The sequence below is a fragment of the Protopterus annectens genome, chromosome 9.part0 (genome assembly GCF_019279795.1).
Source record: "Protopterus annectens isolate FY-2018-M chromosome 9.part0, PAN1.0, whole genome shotgun sequence".
Lineage (NCBI taxonomy): Eukaryota > Metazoa > Chordata > Ceratodontiformes > Protopteridae > Protopterus > Protopterus annectens.
In genome coordinates this window covers 1,307,116,441-1,307,139,131 of record NC_056743.1, presented here as the reverse complement: position 1 = coordinate 1,307,139,131, position 22,691 = coordinate 1,307,116,441, and the positions used below count along the sequence as shown (strand labels likewise).

Genomic DNA, 22,691 nt, shown 5'->3' with positions numbered 1-22,691 from the left:
CATGTGTATTTCCTGACTATATGCCTTTTACTCTTGTATTTTACCTTTAACATTATGTAGCCTTTATTTCCTTGTATTGCTTGTGGGGCTTTTCTACCTGGGCCTCCGCTGTTACTGGGCACTTCTTCACCCAGTGGACTTCCCGGGTACTCAGACTGCACATACATGAATAACTTCTAACAGCTATCTTTGCATATTGTACCTGCTGTTGTACCTTTGTCTCACTTGTAGTCACGGCTCTGTCCAGATATCTAACTCACACGGGTTGTCTGGTATGGTCGGTCATGCTGGCACACACTAGGTATCCCTCGCACTTCATCAGGGTTCACCTGTTAATGTCGGGTGTCTTCCTCACCCTTCTGCCATTTGCCACTATGCGAGTGTGCGCTATATTCTCCCGCATATTTGTGTGGGGACACGTGCGTCACGGGAAGGGGTTTTATCCTGGGTACTGGGTTATGCATGACCACTCAGGTCTGGACAGTGTCTTGGACCTGTACTTCATGTTCTGACTTGTGTCCAGATATGTACAGGATTGGACATCTTGTCATCGTACCCGTTCTACTATTTACACAGGTTACTTATCCCGTAAGGGATATTCCAGTAATTGGACCATTGCACACAGAAATGATATTGAAATGTATCTTGGCTTTATGACAATGTGCAGGGGGTTTAACATGCAGGGAATACATGGTTTGCTATCCTGACACTGCCTAGGGTGACAATACCTACTACATATGCGTAGGGGTCGGTATGTGTAGCTGTGTCTGCAACGGACCAGTGGGCCAAGTACGGGTGGATTTGGTGGATGTTCTGTTACAGGGCTGGGTTGTGTGATGTAGAGGGTATGCTGGGTAGCCCATTATGCAGCCAGGTGTGTTGCATTTGTTATGGCCAGTTCCATCAGGACCAACCTATGGGTATGTGACGGTGACATATCTATACATTTTGATCGCACATTTACATGATACTTATGTTTGTGGGATTGTGTTCTACACTATGGCCTGTCTGCTCATCTTGCAGCTGTTTCTCCATGTATTTGTGTTTATGTCCACTTCACCCGCTGCCCCCTCCTATACCTCTGGTTCACCTTTTCTGCATACGACACAGTGTCGCCTTTGTGGGTTTTACCATTACCCATCCACCCCTCACATGCATATTACTCACATCCGATAGCTCACTACATTTGTTGTTGGGCCATGACACGGTCAGAGTAGCACATTGACTGCCCTACAGGTGTCGGGTACCTTTATGGTTGTGTGGACTACCCTGCCATGTTTGCTTCCCATGTGCTATACCTCACACACATAGGTACACGCCCATACTTCACTTTCGTTACTTAGTTGGTATACCCGGGTACTACCCATTCGGCTGTGTCACATACTAGTTTGCCTTCTGCCAATGACTCCCGGGATTTGCACACCTGTTGTACTCATTGGGGGGATGGCACCTTTTCTGGTGTCCATGCTATTCCTTCCACATATCCGACTGTTGTGGACAATGCCTCCCCACAGTCTACGGTACTGTTTCCACCTTTTCAATTGGCCGCAATGTAACATTTGTGGTGGACACAACACATTTTCCACACCAACACATACCCACGGTCAGTTCGGCAGATAGAACTTACAACTCTTGCCTATATCTAAGCTTTAGTCTTGTAGCATTTCAGTGGCTTATTCTTTTTCTTATGACATTTATGTAATATACATGTGGAGAACAACTGTTTAATGCCACTATTACATGACGTCTGAGGGATAATTATGTCCTATAATCTCTGCACATTTGCCATGTTTACATGCTTGTGTCAGGACACATCTGGCCGCAGCGGTACTGTCGCTCGCAAAGTGGGACGGGTGGTATTCTGAGTCGATGGTATGGGTCATATTGTTCCTTTCGGCCTACAAGTGTCCTTATTGTTGTAGCTGTTTCTATGCTCCTGATTCATTTACATGTGTATTCTATTCCCTATCACATTTGTTATGTGGGATACAGACATACCTTTTGTATGTGACTATTACATCCCTTGTGGGATATGATTTGGACATGACAGTCTCTACATATATCTACTTTTCTCCTCGTGTATTTTGTTATGGACACATCTGCACAGCTATGTACCCTCCCTCACATTATGGGTCAGCTGGTAACCCTCTCCATTGGGCTGGACGTACCTCCTGGCGGCGCCCTAGCATATGATATGTTTCACTTCCACATGGTATAGCTATAAACACTACGTTGGACCACGGCATGCGGTTTTTCTGTCATTTGTTCAAGGGTAGGGACCTGTTATTCCCTATCGTGCATTTGTGTTTGCTTCTTCCTTTTCTGTTCACAGGGACTATCTTGCATGCTTTGTATACGTTTCAGTCTCCACAGACACTGATAGGTGCGAGTATTACTGCAGGCGGACTTTACTATTCAGCAGTTTAGGTTGCTCATCGACAACCGACATTGACACGCCTCCCTCCACAACTTCGGTACGCCCCATGCACTCGCGCACATTTCCTATGCACGTGGCTGTGGCGGCTGCACGCCTTCATTAATATGCATATGGCACTACTACTCCATATATACTCCGCACAGCCGGCGCAAGCCTTACACCGGCCTTGCGCCGAGCGTCATGAATCCGGGGGGTTGTTTATTTTCATAATTACTAACAATATTTCCAGTATAACATGATATAAACTAGCATTAACAAGTGAATTGTCAATGAATCGTGAAATTATGACCATAAATTTGAAAATATGAATAGTAAGTGGCAAACAAAGATTAATTTCTCCACCGCAGGACATCTTAGACTAATTACTCTTAATGTTACTTTGTTAGTAACTCCTTGTCCTTTCTAAAACTGACTATTATTAGCTGGTAAGTTATTTAGTTAAAGAAGCCAGACCCAAAAAAAGTTCAGGATGCCATAAGGCAGTATTGGTGTTAAATGGAAATATACAAAAAATGCATTTTAGGTTTCAGTGAGTTAACAAACATCAAGGTTTCAGTGAGTTAACAAACATCAAGCTTAATGTAAACAAAAATGCCATGAAAATACATATTTACATGGAAGCTATAAAGCAACATGCCTGGTCAAGTATTGTTTTCACAAGTTTACCTCAGTTGCCTTTTTGTTCTTTAATGAATTTATAGGCTTAAGTTAACTTTACAAAGAAATATAATTAGATTCGTTATTTTCTGCAGTTAATGCAGCCATGGTGGTTCATTTCAAATTATGATACTTTTCTTCTTCTTCTTCTCCTTCTTCTTCTTCATTCTCATTGTTATTATTAGTAGTAGTAGTAGTATTTTATTTTGCTTGTCAATAGTTTATTTCTGTTTATTGTTTATTCATTTATTCTAAATGTAGTTCTGATTTTTCATTTTTTGAACTTATAGTGAAAATCAACCTGAGTCTGTACAAGTCACAAAGTCTTAGCCACCAACCTGTGACTCTAGGAATTGCTGGAACAAACTACTATCTCTCTGTCACTGGAGACTACAGTAATCCTGTCTTACAGCTTGAGGTGAGTAGTACAGTGGAAACATTTGGTGTAAATGTGAACATTTAATGGAATGGAAAAGAATCTAGAATGAAAATGCTACACCATGTATTGTTATTGCTGCTAATAGTTTGAAATTATTTGTATTCAGGTAATTTTTATTGTAGTAAGAGATTCCCCAAAAATGCGCAAGGCACTGAAAGTCCCCTTGCTCAAACTCAAATGGAAGTCACTGGAGGTATAACCCTCTCCTCAATGTGCAGAGCGAAGAGTTGAGTATATTAAGTTTAGGAGTGCATGAGGTATGTGAAATGTTTTACCCTCCCCCAGAAAATGGATTTTAAAATCAATTTCAGCATCGTTTGTTTGTTTTTTATTTACTTAATTTGTTTATTTGGGCTACCATTTCATCATTACCATCATGTCCCTAGCCCCTATTGGCATTCTAGGATGCCAACTGATGGATGTGGCAGCCAAGGATAATTATGTCCAGCATCCAACAGGGGTAAGGAGATTTTTTTTTGCATGCTCCTTAAACCTCCCTGTCCAGGCTGGAAAGTATGGCACACCATCCACTGTTCTGAACCTAGTACAAGTACACATATCTGCACATCTGCAATTCAAGCTAGAGTATATGCACACTCTGCCAGGGCTCCTAATGGTAAGTACTTCAGTCCCAGGCCCTCCCCCATGTGCAACTTTTGTAGCAGGACTCCTTCAAGACATTTCCCCCTTTTTGCATCATCACTAATAAGGCAAAAGCAACAGCACGTCACTTCCATCATTCCCTTCCTGCTGCTTTTCTAGCACCAAGGGTACTAATTAGTCCCGAATCATCTGGGATATGTTTACATTCAGAATACAGGCATGGCACTTCCAAATATGGTTTTGCTCCTTACCTGTAGAGTTTGCTATACCAGAATTCACTTTTTGTTTTCTATCTTCTGTCATGCAATGAGCATTCTGTTCTCCAGTGGTCATGATGTACTAAAAAATCATTACATATTTATTAGCATGAGACAATAATGTGCAGCATGTGATCTTATTCCTTGTAAAAAAATATTCCTTTGTGAACTGCATATCTTGTTTTGATCCATTTCAACTTCCCCATGAAAGACATACAATGAATCAGTAGCTGCTCTGACTCTCGTTCCAGTTGTCTCTAAGATCAGATGAGTCATCAGTACTTTGCTTTGAAAGCCCCTTTGAGCTGTAGTTTAACTGTATCTTCCATTTGATTTAAATGATGTGAGTGAGGAAAAGGATTTTATAAGGAACACCTGCCTCACTTAGCATATCCTGTCTTAAACTAAGGCTACAGACAGTAACGCCACTGCAATTTTTCTATTGACTGCTACTCCTGAATTCATCTTGGAGAAACCCTAATAGGGAGATAAGACTGTGTCTGAAGCAGAATCAGTGGGGCAAAAATTATGTGAAAGAATTAAGTAGAGAAATGTCTATCAACAGCAGAAACACAAGTTAACAGTTTACGAAGAAAAGGCAAAGAAGCTGAATCAACTGTAAAAGAAAAGTTATTTCAGCACCTGGAGGAGAAGAGGCAGAAAAGCTGGTTCTGATTAAGTAGGCTGGAGCTGTCAAAAATATTGAATACCCCCCCCCCCATATGTAACAAAACAGATATGTAGACTTTGAATTATGTTTGGCCAAAATTAGTGTTCTATGCAGGGGAGGAGAAACAAGTCTCCCAACATTCCCTGCTACTTAATACAATCCTCTCCAAGATCACCATTAATTAGAGCAGAGTAAATACTATTATAAGCCATTTTCTCCTTCTTTTGGCAAATTTAGAGAGAACAAACACAGTGCTTGACTATGTACTATTCTATCACTAATGTCTGGGACTGTAACGTCAGCAAAATGAAGAGGGTAAAGTATACCTTCAACTACATGAACAAAAACATGGAAGAATAAAAGACATTGAAATGTTGGACCAAAAAAAAACTGACACGTGCCATAAACACTTCTTATTGGTGATGATGCAAAAAGGGGTTATGTCAAAGAGCGTAGATAAAGGAAAATGTAGTAATTAAAGGGTGGAGCTAGAAAGAAGGGGTTTATATAATAAATGAAATTCTTTTGTACTTTACCTACCCACCCTGAAAACAAAGATGGCGGCATAACTATAGGTTCCCCATTGTTGGTAACGACTGTGCCTCTAATCAGTTTGTCTGTATATGCCAGGGCACAAAGCAGGTTCCAAAAAAAAAGTGAAAGTCGGCTATGGTCACACAAGCAAATAGAAACTAAAGGGGACATAAATCATTGAAGAGCTTATCTTGATTAACCTGATGGATTAAGCTATGAAATACTATTTAAAATGACTGAGGCATCAGGTAAATAAAGTACCACAAGATTTAAGAAAGCAGGGATTTCCACAGTGGGTAATATTGTGAAAAGTGAAAGATGGTATTCTGTCAGTGATCTGGCAGAGGTGTGGAGAAATACTACATGAAGCAAGAAGATAAGCTGTGCAGCCTGGGACTAAAAATGCTGGCTAGTAAAAAAAAATGTTTTGCTCTTGGACTATATCCACTACAGCCATCCAGCTGTATTCTATTGTTACTCCCTTACATAAGTACTAAGTTACTGCCCTTGAAAGCCATTTTAAGCCTAGCCAATATCCCTTTCAAAGTTGAAAATCAAACCGTGTATCTTGTGTCTCTGAGGTAAACACCTTAACCATTATGCCAACCTCTACTTAGCGAACCACCTGTAGTGCATACCTCTCAGTTGTCCATGATTTTGCATTGCATTTTTAACCTGTCCATTAAAAAAAAATTTTTTGTTTTACTAAATAAAATGAGGATTGCAGGTAGTTGATAATGCCAGCCATTAGAGTTTCATACTTCTAAGTGTTCAGAAAATGCATCACAGGGATCCGGTTCCATATACTCAGTACCACGGTTTTACACGGTACTGTGTAGGATCCACAGTAGGGGTGTGGACAGAGGAAAGCATTTTCAAGCCTACACTAAGGTGTGGAAAACATACCTGGCCACTAGTCTGATATGTTTCCATCTCACTTTCATTGTTCTAAAGCAGAGGAGTATTCTATTTTTGTATGTTTTTAATCCTTTTTATTTGCATGAGATCGAGTAGGCTGTAGAGTCCCTTTTCAAGAGATTACTAAGGATCAGTGGTTTACTTAACTGGCTTGATCAGTCAGATAGCATGCACTAGGAGACTGTAAGAATAAAAACTGGGCCAATGGCCTAATATCGTCCTATGAACATATAAAAGGAAAAGTCTGTTTGAGTATTATCACCAGATGTATTAAGATAAACAGGACTTATTTTTATTTATTCTAGTTTATGTAATTATACATTTTTAACAAGGATAAGCATGCCCTTGGAGAGAGCAGATGAGTAATTTGGTAAAAGTTTCAACTAACTTAGGACTTTATTAGTTATGGTGCTAGTGTGTGCTGTAACAAAAAGAGGTGGGTTGAGAATAAGGCCTAATTATCTCTATTCTGTGACATTGGGAATAAAGTTACCTTTATGATCTGCTATGAGAATGGGAGGAACAGTTGGTAATTTCTTGGGTATCTTAGACTATACAGGCACTTACCATGACCAGCCCAAGGGCAACATCTACAAAGCTATTTTAGGATTATTATCTTCTAGTTATCAAACCCATAGATCCAGTGCATAGTCACCAGTCCAGTTCTGAAGAAAGTGGTGAAGTGGTGAATCATTAAGGTAATCAGCTAATCTTTGCACCTGCAGGGCTTTAATGTATGATGTAATATCACAAGCTGCAAGCCTAAGTGTCTGGCCACCACATCACAGCTACAAGGCTGTGGTGTATGAATCTACATCATGAGCTGCAGTGTCACGTGTAGTGTTCCTATATCATCAGCTACAAACCCAGACGGAGGGCTCCCACACCACCAGATGCAGTCTCATGTGTAGAGTTCCCACATCACTATTTATAGACCAAGGTGTAGGGATCTCATTAAACCAGCTGCACACCCAGGTATATGTTTTTTACCTCACCAACTGCAGAAACAGGTGTAGGGCTCTCAACTTATCAGCTGCATACACACAGGTATACAATTTTCCCCTCATCAGCTGCAGAAATGGATGTAGGGTTCTCACCTTACCAGCTGCACAGCCAGCTATAGGATTCTCACTTCATGAGCTGTGCACCTAGGTGTAGGTTCTCACCTCATGAGCTTCATACTCAGATATAGGGTTCTCCCCTCACCAGCTGTACACCCAGGTGTAGGATCTTCTCCTCACCAGCTACACACCCGGGTGCAAGACTCCCACATCACCAACTGCAGACCCAGGTGTAGGCCTCCCACACTATAGACCTAGGTGTAGAGCTGACATATTACCAGCTGCAGATTCAATAGAAGGGCTCACACATTATCAAATACATAATGAGACATTACCAAATACATAATGAGGTAGCTGCAGACCCATGTGTAGGGTTCACATGTCACCAGATGCAGTCCCACATCAAGTCTTTAACAGTACTACCAAATATAGATCTAAGTGTAGGGTTCCCACATTACCAGCTGCAGTCCTACATGTAGAGCTTCTATAACATCAGCCATAGACGCAAGTGTAAGATTCCTAAATCAGCAAATACCATCTAAAGTGTAGGGCTCCACCTTATCTGTATCTGCAATTACAGGATGTATATCTCTAATATCATCAGATGCCTCAGGTGTAAGACTCATGCATCACCTAATGCAGTCACAGATGTAATGGTATCCTGCATCACCAGCTGTACTCTCAGATGTAGGGCTCCTCCAGCATCAGCTGCAAATCAACATATTCAGCTCTCACATCACAGCTACAAGCCCAGGTACAGGGCTCCACCAACACTTTTACAGACCATGGTGTATCACTCACAATCACCAGATGCAAACACAAGTGCATGGCTCCAATTTCAACAGCTGCTCTCTAAGATGTGACTCTATAACAAAATTTCATTCAGGGGTACTCAACACTGAAAACTTAGTTCACATGCAGCTTATGGGATAAAAAGCAAAAAAATTAAACTTATTTTTGTAAAGTATTAAAGCATTTTTACAGAGGGACTTTACCCCCTGCACCCCTGTTACTTGTATATACTAACTTCAAGATTGTTTTATTTGGAGTAAGGGAAATTCCCCAAGATATTGCAGTTCTGGAATTAATATATAGTTAAACTCACAAATTAGTGTTTGCACTTTTGAGTATGAGTACATCTTTGCCAGTCATCTGTTTTGTTCCCTCAGATGTATAGCTCCCACATCACAAAATTTTGTCCAAGGTGTACAACTCCTACATCAGAAGATGTATTCCAAAGTATAAGGCTTCCACATTATATAATCTGCAGTGTCAGGTTTAAGGTTCCCACATCACCAACTTCACTCCCAGGTATAAGGCTCTCACAATACCTAATGCAGTCTCAGATATAAGGCTCCCACATCACCAAATACAAGTACAAGTAGGACTCCCACATCACCTGCTCTAATCACAGGAGTAAGTCCTCCACATCACCAGTTGCATTCCCATGTGTAGATCTCCTACATCAAATGTAATCCCAGGTGTAGGGCTCCCCACGTTAACAGCTGCAGTCTCAGATGTAGCGCTCCCACATCCCCTAGTACAGTCCCAGGTATGTGGATCCCATGACACCATCTGCAGTTCCATCACTAACTGTAGTCCTGCATATATAGCTCAAACATAACTAATTTCAGACCCTGGTGTAATACTATCACATCACCAGCTGTAGACCCTAGGGTATCAGTCCCATGTCACACATCACTGGCTCTCAACCTTGGTGTGCAGATCCCAAAACACCAACTGCAGACCCTGATATGTCACTACCACATCACTGGCTGTAGACCCTGGGATATCATTTGCACATCACTGTCTCTCGACCTTGGTGTGCAGATCCCACAGCACCAACTGCAGACCCTGATGTGTCACTAACACATCACCATCTGTAGACCCTAGGATATCAGTCCCACATCACTGGCTCTCGACCTTAATGTGCAGAACCCACAGCACCAGCTGCAATCTAATGTGTCACTACCATATCACCGTCTGTATACCCTAGGATATCATTCACACATCACACATCACTGGCTCCGACCTTAATGTGCAGATCCCACCACACCAGCTGCAAACCCTAATGTGTCACTACCACATCACTGTCTGTAGACTCTAGGATATCATTCACACATCACACATCACTGGCTCTGACCTTAATGTGCAGATCCCACCACACCAGCTGCAAACCCTAATGTGTCACTACCACATCACTGTCTGTATACCCTAGGATATCATTCACACATCACACATCACTGGCTCTGACCTTAATGTGCAGATCCCACCACACCAGCTGCAAACCCTAATGTGTCACTACCACATCACTGTCTGTATACCCTAGGATATCATTCACACATCACACATCACTGGCTCTGACCTTAATGTGCAGATCCCACCACACCAGCTGCAAACCCTAATGTGTCACTACCACATCACTGTCTGTAGACTCTAGGATATCATTCACACATCACACATCACTGGCTCTGACCTTAATGTGCAGATCCCACCACACCAGCTGCAAACCCTAATGTGTCACTACCACATCACTGTCTGTATACCCTAGGATATCATTCACACATCACACATCACTGGCTCTGACCTTAATGTGCAGATCCCACCACACCAGCTGCAAACCCTAATGTGTCACTACCACATCACTGTCTGTAGACTCTAGGATATCATTCACACATCACACATCACTGGCTCCGACCTTAATGTGCAGATCCCACCACACCAGCTGCAAACCCTAATGTGTCACTACCACATCACTGTCTGTATACCCTAGGATATCATTCACACATCACACATCACTGGCTCCAACCTTAATGTGCAGATCCCACCACACCAGCTGCAAACCCTAATGTGTCACTACCATATCACCGTCTGTATACCCTAGGATATCATTCACACATCACACATCACTGGCTCTGACCTTAATGTGCAGATCCCACCACACCAGCTGCAAACCCTAATGTGTCACTACCACATCACTGTCTGTAGACTCTGGGATATCATTCACACATCACACATCACCGTCTCTCGACCTTGGTGTACAGATCCCACAGCACCAGCTACAGACCCTGATGTGTCACTCCCACATCACCATCTGCAGACCCACATCTCTGTCTTAGGACCATGATGTATGACTCCCAAAACACTCCCTGCATACTCTACCATGCAGCTGTAATGTAACACTCAACACACTTCAGGTACAAACCCTAGTTTATTAGTCATGCTTCTCCAACTGCAGGATTGATAAAGGGATCCAACTTCACTGATACAGTTCAACTTGTTTGGCTCCAAAGTTAATGTCAGAAGGCTATGGCATATCACCTATACAGTATTAGCTGTAGTCCCCAGTGTATCATTCACATGTCACTGATTACAGGTCACTGTTTGTCACTCACATATCATGGGTTGTAGGTCCTGGTGAATAGCTTCCATATCAGCAGCTGTAGGCCCTGACACATCACTCACACATCATCAGTATCAGGCTGTAGTCCATGGTTCATTCATCACTGAAGACAGGGCTTGGGTGTACAGCTCCCATATCAACAGCTACAGGCACTGCTAAAGAATTCCTACATCAGTGATTGTAGACTTATTTCTGATGAATTCCTAAAGTAGTAGTACAACTAGAAATGTTATTGCTTACCACATGTTTATATTATGTTATTGAAAAGCCATAATATCGAATGGCTTTTCATCGACCCGTAAAAGTCGAACTGTCATAATAGTGAACACCCGAATGAGCGAATTCTTTCCCTTTGAAAGAAACCGCTTGGCCATCCTTGTGAGTTTGCCCTTTTCCCCACTGTAGTGCGATCTCAGAGTTGGCATATTTAGTAAGGGGGGTGTGGGAGGCGAAGCCCCCCACTTTATGTTTAAAGTAGTGTGTAGTTTGTGGTAGGGCTAGCAATTTCTTTCCCAGGGAAAAAATTTGCTCATTAGGGTTTTTACTATTATAAGAGTTTGAATTTTACGGGTCGATGAAAAGCCATTCACTATAACGGCTTTTCGATAAGGTAATATAGACCCGCTTGCCACACCATAAGAGCAGCCCTCATCAGAGTCAACCTGAGTGGGGAAATATTTGCTATTAAAAGTCATGTTCTTTACTCTGTGAAAATGTTTTAAGCTCTGCTGGTTAAAATACAGACACCTAACTTGCACATATGAAACCTTACCTCTTTATGTTAAGAGTAAGGAAAATACTGATGAACCCCTTGTTACTCAGGTTCCAGTTGCTGTCTTTTTTAACTCACCCTTTTTCTACCTCTCCAACAAACAGGTTGAATCACCAGAGAATCTCAAAAGCATAAACAGTGAAGAAATGTATCGTTTTGTTTTCTATAAGTCTGGTGAAGACTTCTCTTCCAGGTTTGAGTCGGCTAGCTTTCCAGGATGGTTCATTGGCACCTCACAGAAGGAAGAAGAAGAAGTGCAGATCGTCTCCCAGAGACAAGACATGTTTACCACATTTATGATGCTATAGAGTTTTCGTTTATGTGAACGGATGTCCACACACACACACACACACACACACACACACACACACACACACACACACACACACAAAATCAAAATCATTTTTTGGTTTATGTACAGTATATGTACAAAGTACAGAAAGCAGCTTTAATCTCCATGAGATGAAAAGTGAACATTCTTTGATGTACAGTAAACAATGCACCATAGCTATTTTACTGACCAAGAAACATTTAATAACATTCCAGTTATTTACTTTTGTATAGATTAAAACTTAATCTTGCTGCTATGTATGTCATTCAAGCTTTGAATGTTACTATCCAATTAGGGTTTAAAAAAGAGAAATTGGGATTGGAAACAAATGTTTCATTGACATTCATGTAGTTTTCTTCATTGATATCATAGCTGTCACCAGAGAAGTATTAAACACTTCCTGCTTGCTGCTGGTTTTGACAAGAAAATGCAGTCAAGCAACATGGATACACCCACCTCCATAGCTCAGACCTACAGTGATACACCAGCCATTTCATTATTTTGATGGCGCTTATATAATTAGTGTCGTGGGAGATACATTCATAGTAACTGCTTCATGTTACATCTCTCTTCCCTGCACACTCTTCTTGTACTTTATCCCGTGGCATGGAGACTGAAACCTTTTCACGAAGCAAAGCATGGAGTCACTGAGACCAGCACAGTAGACCTTCTACTGGCAAGAAGCCCAAAACCATTTCTAAATGGTGATCTATCCAACTGAAATATTGGAAACATGGCTTGTTTTGTCTTTACTCCCCTTAATGGGAAACATTAATGCATTACCACAGCACCACAAAGAAGTCTTAGAAATAGCTCTTACACATGATCATGGAATGAGCTGCATTTGCCTGCTTACTGAGATGGCCTTCCTCATATATTCAGTCCACTAAGCAGAAACTATGCTTTCAGGAAGAAAAGAATCCAGCTGCGGTGGTGCAGCGGTGTTTGATTCTCGGCTGGAGCACCTTCTATGTGGAGTCTGCATGTCCTCCCCATGGTCGAGTGGCATTCGAAAGACATGGGTGTGCCTTCATTGAAGGCTGGGCGTCGGGCTGGCACCTCAGCACTGTAAAAATCTACTGCCAATCATTAGCAGACTGGAGTTCCGCTGTGGCAACCCCTAACCGGGAAAAGCTGAAAGAAGAACAAACAACATGATAAGAGGCTAGAAGGACAGCCACAGTTGTTCGCAAAGTAATTCACATGTGTAATGTTTACAAAATGTATTACATTAAATAGGGGAGCCTACTTCACCCATAATCTGACATTTTCAGTGATTTGCATTTACCTAAATGTTACCAAGTTTTGGAATTTGGGAACTGGACAGTTTTTGAAACAGTGACTGAGTAACTTAACACTGAGAAGTAAGGCTATCAGTTTAAGAAATCTAGCATATACTAGCCCTATTAAATATTTTAACAGCAAAAGATGCTCTTAAGGCAATCATAAATGGAAGTAATGTTTAGTCACGTGGAAGCCTGAAGCTTAATGAGTTAAAAGTTCCTTCCCTTACTGCCATCTTTATTTTCAGATTTTCAATAGTCTTTTGAAGGGATTATTTACTTTTTAATATGTAATTGTTTAATACTTCCTCTTCCTCCACCTCCTGTAAAGAATTCTTATGCCTACAACACATACTGACAGTAGCTATATGTCTTGCATATGTACAGGTATCCTTCCATATGTGGATTAGTATATTCTAAGCAGTACTTCAGGTTTTTAACTGATTCGTATAGAGTATGTACCAAATTTAAATTAAATTATTACCATAAATAAGATGTAGATGGTATTCAGAAATGCTTAGTGCTTTGGGTGAATATATCTCAAGTAATATGTCAGGTTTATGAGTATTCATTTGAGGTATGCATCTGATTTATTACCCTAAGTTAGGCATATAGATATGAAAACAAAACATTTCCACTAAACATCAAGAAAGTTGTTTCTTGCAATTCAGATGTTCTAAGGTTCAGAACTACATATGGCACACTTGTAGTAGTCAGAAAAAAGAAATAAGAATTACCTAGAAAAACTATTTTCTGAGGACATGGATGGAATCAGTGTACTGCCATGGAGGAGTGAGTTATTTTTGCAAGACACACTGAATATTTAGAGGCACATAAATACAAAATGCATTGGAGGAAGTTACCTCAGTGCAGTCTGTATTTTACCATCACAAGCTAAACACAGCCTAGCTCTCATTTTATTTAATGCTCTTAGTAACAATGATGATAATTATTAATTTATTTGTATATATTGTTTTTTATTTATAACTTTTAATCATAATAAATTGTTTTATTTAATATTTTATGATGTGAGTATATATGTGGACATATTTAACACATTTAAATTATTTTAAATGATTGAACAATTTGTAAATTATTAGTTGAAGACAGTAGGCAGTTAAATCAAAGTTTTGCTACTAGAGGTCCTAACTCAGTAATGTCTTTCATTTGCAAAATAAACTTGTTTAAAATGGGGTATAATCTAACTGTTATGCCTTTATATGTTGACAGATGAGAGATATCACTGCGAAAAATTAGACCATATTGTTTCTTACTTGAAATATTACTTTGAAGTAGCTTACTGTACTATGAATGTCATAAAATTATTTATAATTTTTGCAAATATCTTATTTTTGTAATACAAATCTATATCAATAAAATATATTTCATAATCATAAAAGTATGCTCTGGTGTTTTATAATACTTATTTATAACGAAACTATAGCTAAGCATAAAAGCTTAGAAATGGTCAGCGGGTTTATGTATGTATGTATTTATTTATTTATTTATTGACATTTGATTGAAATATCAGCTTAGAATTGTTACTATGAAGGAGCACACAGAGATGATGACAGTACAGGACTTATCACCTGTTGAGTACATCTGATTTCTGCAGATACCCATATGCATGACTTCCCTTTATCCTGGCCCCTTCTGTCCTTCTGTTCCAGCAACCCCCGATCTACAGTCCTTGCACCCTCACTGTGAAACAGTATTTGCTTAAATTACTCAAGTCTTACTAGATCCATTTACCACTAATGCCTCATCTTTCTCTCTCCCTGAAGTTCTTTCCATCTACTTTCCTACTGACAAAGCAATACATGCATATCATATCCCTCCTCCTATTGTCTTCACTCTTCCATCATTTTCATGCTAACCATCCATCATTCTCATCACTTTGGTAGCTCTCTCCTTTGTACATGATCTGCCGTGTTATATCTGTATGGCTAATGTACTTAGTCATAGCATTTCAGATGCTGCCTTACTAGTGTTATATACATAATGAGAGAGTGACTGCAGTGACCTCTGATGGAACCCTGAGAGATGACTGCAGTGATTTCTGATGGCACCCCGACTTAATGACTGTAGTGACTTAAAAAGTAGAAGAAGACCACCACGAAGGATCAACAATTTAGTATAAACAAAAGATAAGCGCTTTTGCGTGCACAACAGCACGCTTCTTCAGATCTAATGCACAAGAAATAAAACTCATTCTTATATATGCAATGGGAGTGTCCACTCCCTATTGATTAACAAGTGTTAAAATACCAATGATACAATTAGGCTGCAATCATTAAAAATGTTAAAAACATTCAGTATACTGAAAGACCTACAACACATTAACAATAGAAGGCAATACAATTATCGAACATAAGACATAAATCCTATAACCTGACCAAACAAATGAGTCAAATGTTTCAAAACATCTTAACCATCTTAATCAAAAACATTAAACATAAAATTGCCAAATTGATGTAGGAAACTACCTACTGCTGAACTATAAAACCTCAAGCAGAACCTATACAATTAAAAGTCAAAATGAAAAGACAAGCCTAGTGTACGCTCTTACTTTTGTAGCTAGCCATACTACAAAATTGTTCTATATTGTCACAAGCACAGGCTAAACAAGTGCTGAGCAATGAACCATCCCTGTAAAGACATCCCTGTAAAGACTTGTAAAAACAGGGGGGGGGGACAAGTATGTGGAAACGGAGCAAGTGTGTGGAAAGAGGAAAGAACGAAGAAGGGGGAAAGAGAGAAGATGACAGGGTCAAGAGGTCAAAGTCACCTCCTCATCTTCAGAGCTGATCTAATACTCACATATGAGTTGAGTCCAGGGGGATGATGAGCCTTAAATCTGAAGATCCAGCCTAACTCTATGTTCTCTCACTCATAAAAGTTGTCTCCTTTCCTTTTGTCAAAACATTTCTTCTGCAGAACCTTGAAACTAAAGGTATGTGTAGGGAATTCCAAGATGTGTTTGGCTAACGCATTCTTGGTATCAGCCTTTTTAATTTCATATAAATGATCATGAATTCTGTCCTTAAATCGTCTCGTGGTCATGCCTATATAGAATGCTTGACACATGCCACAATTAGCCATATAGATAACATTCTTGTCCTCACAATTGGCTATATGTTTAGGCTCAAAGGTGTATTTAAGAGTAGGATGTGTAAAAGACTGTACAGGAGAAATCCAAGTACATATATTACATCTACCACAAGGGCAGGTACCTAATCTCTGTTGGACTGTTGCTATGTTGGCAATAGAACTACTCAACTTCTCTATACATAGAATTCTCTTTAAATTTTTGCTGTTTCTGTATGTGAAGGTTGGGTGAGAACCAACAATCTTATGGATGTCTTTATCAACAGTCAGAATATTCCAATTCTTAGAGATAATCCCTGTGTTGTTTCTAATATCACTAGTATATTTCAAGATAATGTTAACCCTGTGGTGAGTATAATGGACGGAAGTATATGATCTCATATAACTCCCTGTCTCTGGAATATAACCATCTTCAGATGTAAAGCCTGACTTCACTCTGTACACCATCTCAGGATCATAACCTCTGTCAAGAAATAACTGTTCTAACTTCTAATATTCTTGTTGCAATTCATCAGAATACTCACACAATCTACTAATCCTGGTAAATTGACCCTTCACAATGTTTCTGAATGTAAACCTAGGGTGCATACTATCAAACCTGAGTATAGTATTCCTCCAACAAGGTTTCCTGTACAGAGATGTGTGTAATCCCCCTTTTTTGTCCTTACTAATGGTAATATCTAAAAAATGTATGTGAGTTGTAGACAAATCTATCGTAAACCTTAAGAAGTCTGAGGTCAATTCTAATTCTTCAATAAAATTATGAAGTTCTGCAGGTGTCCCTTCCCACAGAAGCAGAATGTCGTCTACAAATCTTCTGTAAAGAAGAATTTTGGAGAAGTTGGCATGTTTGAATAGACAAGAGGACTCCCAAAAGTGCACCACCAGATTGGCATAGGTGTTGGCACAGGGAGTCCCGATTGCTACACCCCATTGCTGTAAAAAGTATTGTTTTCTATACATGAGTACATCATTGTTTAAAACTAAATCTAACAAAGTATTCAATAAGGCTTGTTCATTCCTGCTGAACCTTTGAGTGTGATTTATAATGTCTCTTATGGCTTCCTGCCCATATGTATTGGGAATTGAGGTGAACAAGCTCTTAACATCAAGTGTTACTGATAAACATGAATCTGTAACTGACTTCTCAACCTCTTTTAGATCACCCAATAACAGATAAGTGTCTTTTAGTATGGTGGGTATATCTGACACTACAGGCCTAAGCTTTTTCTCTATGTAAAAAGAAATGTTTTCTGTTACCCAACCATTACCTACAACAATAGGGCGCAAAGGGGGGGGGGTAAAACCCCTTTGTGCACCTTAGGAAGCCCTTTAATGTAAGGTAACTTAGGATGTTCTATGAACAGAAAAGAATATAAATCTTGGTCAATCTGTCTGCCCATCATTAAATCATACAATTCTTGGTGAACCTCATATATATGACGCTGCACAATACCCTCATTAATCTCTTTGTAGGTGTCAGCATCTTCCAACAATTTATTCATGCTCATGGTGTAATCATTCGTATTCAACAATACTACCCCCCCCCCTTATCTGCTGGTTTGACAACAATATTTTCATTATTAACTAAAGAGGCCACAGACTCCCATTCTTTATGACTCATGTTAAAAAACAGTGTCCCTGGTTTACTATTATAATAATAACTATACAAATCCTGTTCACAAGCTTTAACAAAACAGTCCAACATGGGATGTAACGTCGGAGTAAAAGTACTCTTCTTCTTAAACATAAGGGAAGTGTCCACAGGTCTATTAGATTCTGTAGACGCACTTTTATTAAACAACAGCTTTAAAAAAACAGCTCTAACAAATTTCCTTAAGTCAATGAGCGTTTCATTGAGTTTACTAACCTGTGCAGGGATATAGGACAATCCTCTATTTAAAACATTACAGTCAATTTTAGAAAGTTCAGTATCTGAAAGGTTGAATATCAAGCAATTCAATCCCTCATCTGTGCTCTCCTCATCTGTGACTCTTGAGAAAGTTTTCTCTTCGTTCTTCCACGACTTCACGATCTGTCCCCTGATGTTCTTTGTAGTTGGACAGGCAGGGGTAAAAAATGCTCAATACTGTCTTGTATCTTGGGTTTGGCTCCCATAACATGATGTGAATTGAGAGCTAACTGGTTAGGTGGTGGAGTACCAGTCGCAGTAAGCTGTGTGGTTCCGGTGCTCTCAGGAAGTGACGTAGAAGGATTACTTGGCCCCAAAGGATGTATTAAAGGGGCAACATTCGTAGATTCTAAAGGAGGATTCAGTGGCGTCTCATTAGCCGATAGCCCTACACTTGATCCATCCTGATTATGCGACAACCTTTATGATGGGATTATATATGTGGACATATTTAACACATTTAAATTATTTTAAATGATTGAACAATTTGTAACTTATTAGTTGAAGACAGTAGGCAGTTAAATCAACGTTTTGCTACTAGAGGTCCTAACTCAGTAATGTCTTTCATTTGCAAAATAAACTTGTTTAAAATGGGGTATAATCTAACTGTTATGCCTTTATATGTTGACAGATGAGAGATATCACTGCGAAAAATTAGACCATATTGTTTCTTACTTGAAATATTACTTTGAAGTAGCTTACTGTACTATGAATGTCATAAAATTATTTATAATTTTTGCAAATATCTTATTTTTGTAACACAAATCTATATCAATAAAATATATTTCATAATCATAAAAGTATGATCTGGTGTTTTATAATACTTATTTATAACGAAACTATAGCTAAGCATAAAAGCTTAGAAATGGTCAGCGGGTTTATGTATGTATGTATTTATTTATTTATTTATTGACATTTGATTGAAATATCAGCTTAGAATTGTTACTATGAAAGAGCACACAGAGATGATGACAGTACAGGACTTATCACCTGTTGAGTAAATCTGATTTCTGCAGATACCCATATGCATGACTTCCCTTTATCCTGGCCCCTTCTGTTCTGTTCCAGCAACCCCCGATCTACAGTCCCTACACCCTCACTGTGAAACAGTATTTTCTTAAATTACTCAAGTCTTACTAGATCCATTTACCACTAATGCCTCATCTTTCTCTCTCCCTGAAGTTCTTTCCATCTACTTTCCTACTGACAAAGCAATACATGTATATCATATCCCTCCTCCTATTGTCTTCACTCTTCCATCATTTTCATGCTAACCGTCCATCATTCTCATCAGTTTGGTAGCTCTCTCCTTTGTGCATGATCTGCCATGTTATATCTGTATGGCTAATGTACTTAGTCATAGCATTTCAGATGCTGCCTTACTAGTGTTATATACATAATGAGAGAGTGACTGCAGTGACCTCTGATGGAACCCTGAGAGATGACTGCAGTGATTTCTGATGGCACCCCGACTTAATGACTGTAGTGACTTCTGAAGGCACCCCGACTTAGTAACTGCAGTGACTTTTGATGGCACCCTGACAGAGTGACTGCAATGACTTTTGATGGCACCCCGAGAGAGTGACTGCAGTGACTTCTGATGGCACCCCTCCAACAGTTTATCCCAGCATCCCATTGCTCTTATACACTGTTCTTTTTCCACACTGCTATGCATGACTCATCCTAGGAATGATTACTGCACTAACCCATTTGGATCATCTGTTATCCATGAGGCTATCACACCTAGCTTATATATATTTTTTTTAAGATTTCCTCCCATGTAAGTACAGTCACTTTTTTTTTTTTTTACGAAAACTCCATAACTACATCTTATTCACCCAACATGCAAGCCTCCTTTCATCAACTATAGCCACTGCAGTCTTATTGTTAACAACATTCAGCCTTTCTCTGTAGTCCCAATGTCTAGCATGAAACAAGTATGCTAATGAGAATCAGCTCTTGCAATGAAAGCTGTGCAAGTCCACAAGTAACTTTTGTTTTCCCAAGTCAACTTCCTCCTAACTACCACTCAATCAGCTAGCCAGCTTTTGTATCTAGCTCATAATTTTGAGTCTCTCTCCCATACCCTGTAACTTTTCCAACAGACTCAAGTGACATGTCATCAAATGTGTTGTAGAAATCCAGGTATATACCATGCACTAGATTCCTCCTGGCCAGCTCTGTGCTCAACCAGTGATAGAAATGGATCAGGCTTGATTGACAATACTTCTGCTACATGAATCTGTGCTGCTGTCCATCTATAAAGCAATCAGTACTCAGCCACACCAGCAGCCTGTCCAACTTTTTTCACAACCTTCCATGAAATATAACTAAGAGTAACATATCTGCAACATCCTGGCTTCCTCCTGGATCACTGTTTGTGCAAGGACACTCTTTCCACCCTCGGATCCTGTGATATCTTTCTAAATTCCAGTGAGAGATGTTACAATCAAATGCTACTACCAACTAATTAAGCATACTGTGAGGCAATCTGACCTGTGCCTCATAATGTATATTCTCTGCAAGCTGTAATGTGAAGGTCTTCTTGAGTTCTTTTTTTTTCTCTCCCTCTTCTGCTCACTCTGTCTACTTTAAATATATCCTGTGTGGTTTCTGTGCAGGAATTTCCAATTATTAAACATGGGGAAACTCTTACTATTCAACTGTCACTTATACAACTACAGAAATGCTTCCACTACTATGAATGTCTATAGTGACATTTGGCCTATTACAGAAGACACAGAAGACTTTAAAAAGTTAACCATCTTAGTGGTGGATCACAGGCCAGCGGAGTACAGTACACAATGATTGTGAATATGTCACATGATCACAAAGTATGCTGCAGAATGGAAAGGGTAACCTATAAAATGGTGGTTTATGTACTAGGCTGGCTAACGAACAGGAAATGGAAGAAAGGGGATTATTAAGTGGGGTATTTTGGGTTTTAGTACTATGATATGTCCTTGAATACTTTTATCAGTGTTATACCAGGGTAGCCAGAAAGAAAATTATGCCACTTTGCAGATATCACAAAGATCACAAACCAGGACAGCTAGAAAGGGGGGGAGAGATCCAACGGCAGACAAGCAGAAATGGCCAATAAATGAATGTTGACAGAGGAATAAGAAAGGTCAGAGGAAAGTAATTCACACATATAATCAAGTACCAGATGCAGACGAGCCTTAAAAGAGTCCTGTTTTTAGAATGGCACCAACTAAAAACATCTTTTCTACTTACACATATATGATTTCCTAGTTGCAGGTTTTTAGCCTTCTCCAGTACTTGCTGCAAATCCTCAGAAATGGGTGTATTAAAGGTATCAACATTCTATAACCCAGGGAGTCAACTGAAGAGTTTTTAATTTGGGGGTGCATGCAATGGATTCATGTCAATAGATCAATGTTAGCTTTGTCAAACACAAATCTATGAAAATCATTTAGCAGAAAGCACTTTTTGAAAAAATAAATAAATAAATAAAACATTTATGTATTTTTATTTGTTGAACTTGTTCCACAGGCCTTTGACTTTCACACCTTTGGAAATCACTCCAAATGCTATGTCTGAAGCACATGTTGTGACAGACGGATGAGGAGTTAGAAAGGAAGACTGGGAGACCTACATTGTGAGAGAGCTGGTCTATCCACTACAGAATCTCCTGCCATAAAAACCTCAATATGGGGATCTGAAAAGATAAATGGTGTAGATGCTGATTCTTTCTCCTCATATGAAGTTTGGCCAGATGAATCATATGACTTATAGAAGCCATGTACCCCAGAATTCTGAGAAATTCTCTAACAGATACCCGTTTTGATTAGAAAAAAATCAGGAAGAACTTTTGAAATATCTTTACTTTGTCTGGAACAAGAAAGGCTCTTTCCAGGGAAGAATCTAACAAACATCCCAAGAAAATAATTTTGTGAGAAGGGATGAGAGAAGATTTCTGTAGGTATACATGAAAACCCAAACTGAGTAGAAAATTCTGAACATTTGCTAAGGAATCTTGACAACTGGAAAATAATCTTCAAATATAAGATAAATCTCTCCAGTATGGAAAAATGTGAATGCCTTGATGTCTGCAATAAGCAATTACTGGAGCCAGACACTCTGTAAACAAACTTAGAGCAGTAGATAGTCCAAAGGCCAAATAGTCCAAAGGCCAAGACAGATAATTTGTATTGTGAGACGGGCAGAATCTTAAAAAAAATCTCAAATGTTTGCCAAAAGGAATGTATGGCAGGCATTTTACAAGTCTAGCTTTGCCATGATAGCTAATAAGGAGACAAATGGGTGATAGGGTCTGAAGGGA

At 39.5% G+C, this 22,691-nt stretch overlaps 1 protein-coding gene across 1 annotated transcript in view; it reads left to right on the top strand.

Moving 5' to 3' along the window:
- Positions 1 to 14,764, top strand: part of LOC122810665 (interleukin-1 beta-like) — a 53,855-nt gene extending 39,091 nt beyond the window's left edge. The window contains exons 5-6 of the mRNA XM_044082235.1: positions 3,385 to 3,512; positions 11,856 to 14,764. Coding sequence (XP_043938170.1) covers positions 3,385 to 3,512; positions 11,856 to 12,059 — 332 coding nt within the window. The 3' untranslated portion in view covers positions 12,060 to 14,764. The remainder of the gene's footprint in view (positions 1 to 3,384; positions 3,513 to 11,855) is intronic.
- Positions 14,765 to 22,691: the final 7,927 nt, after the last annotated feature.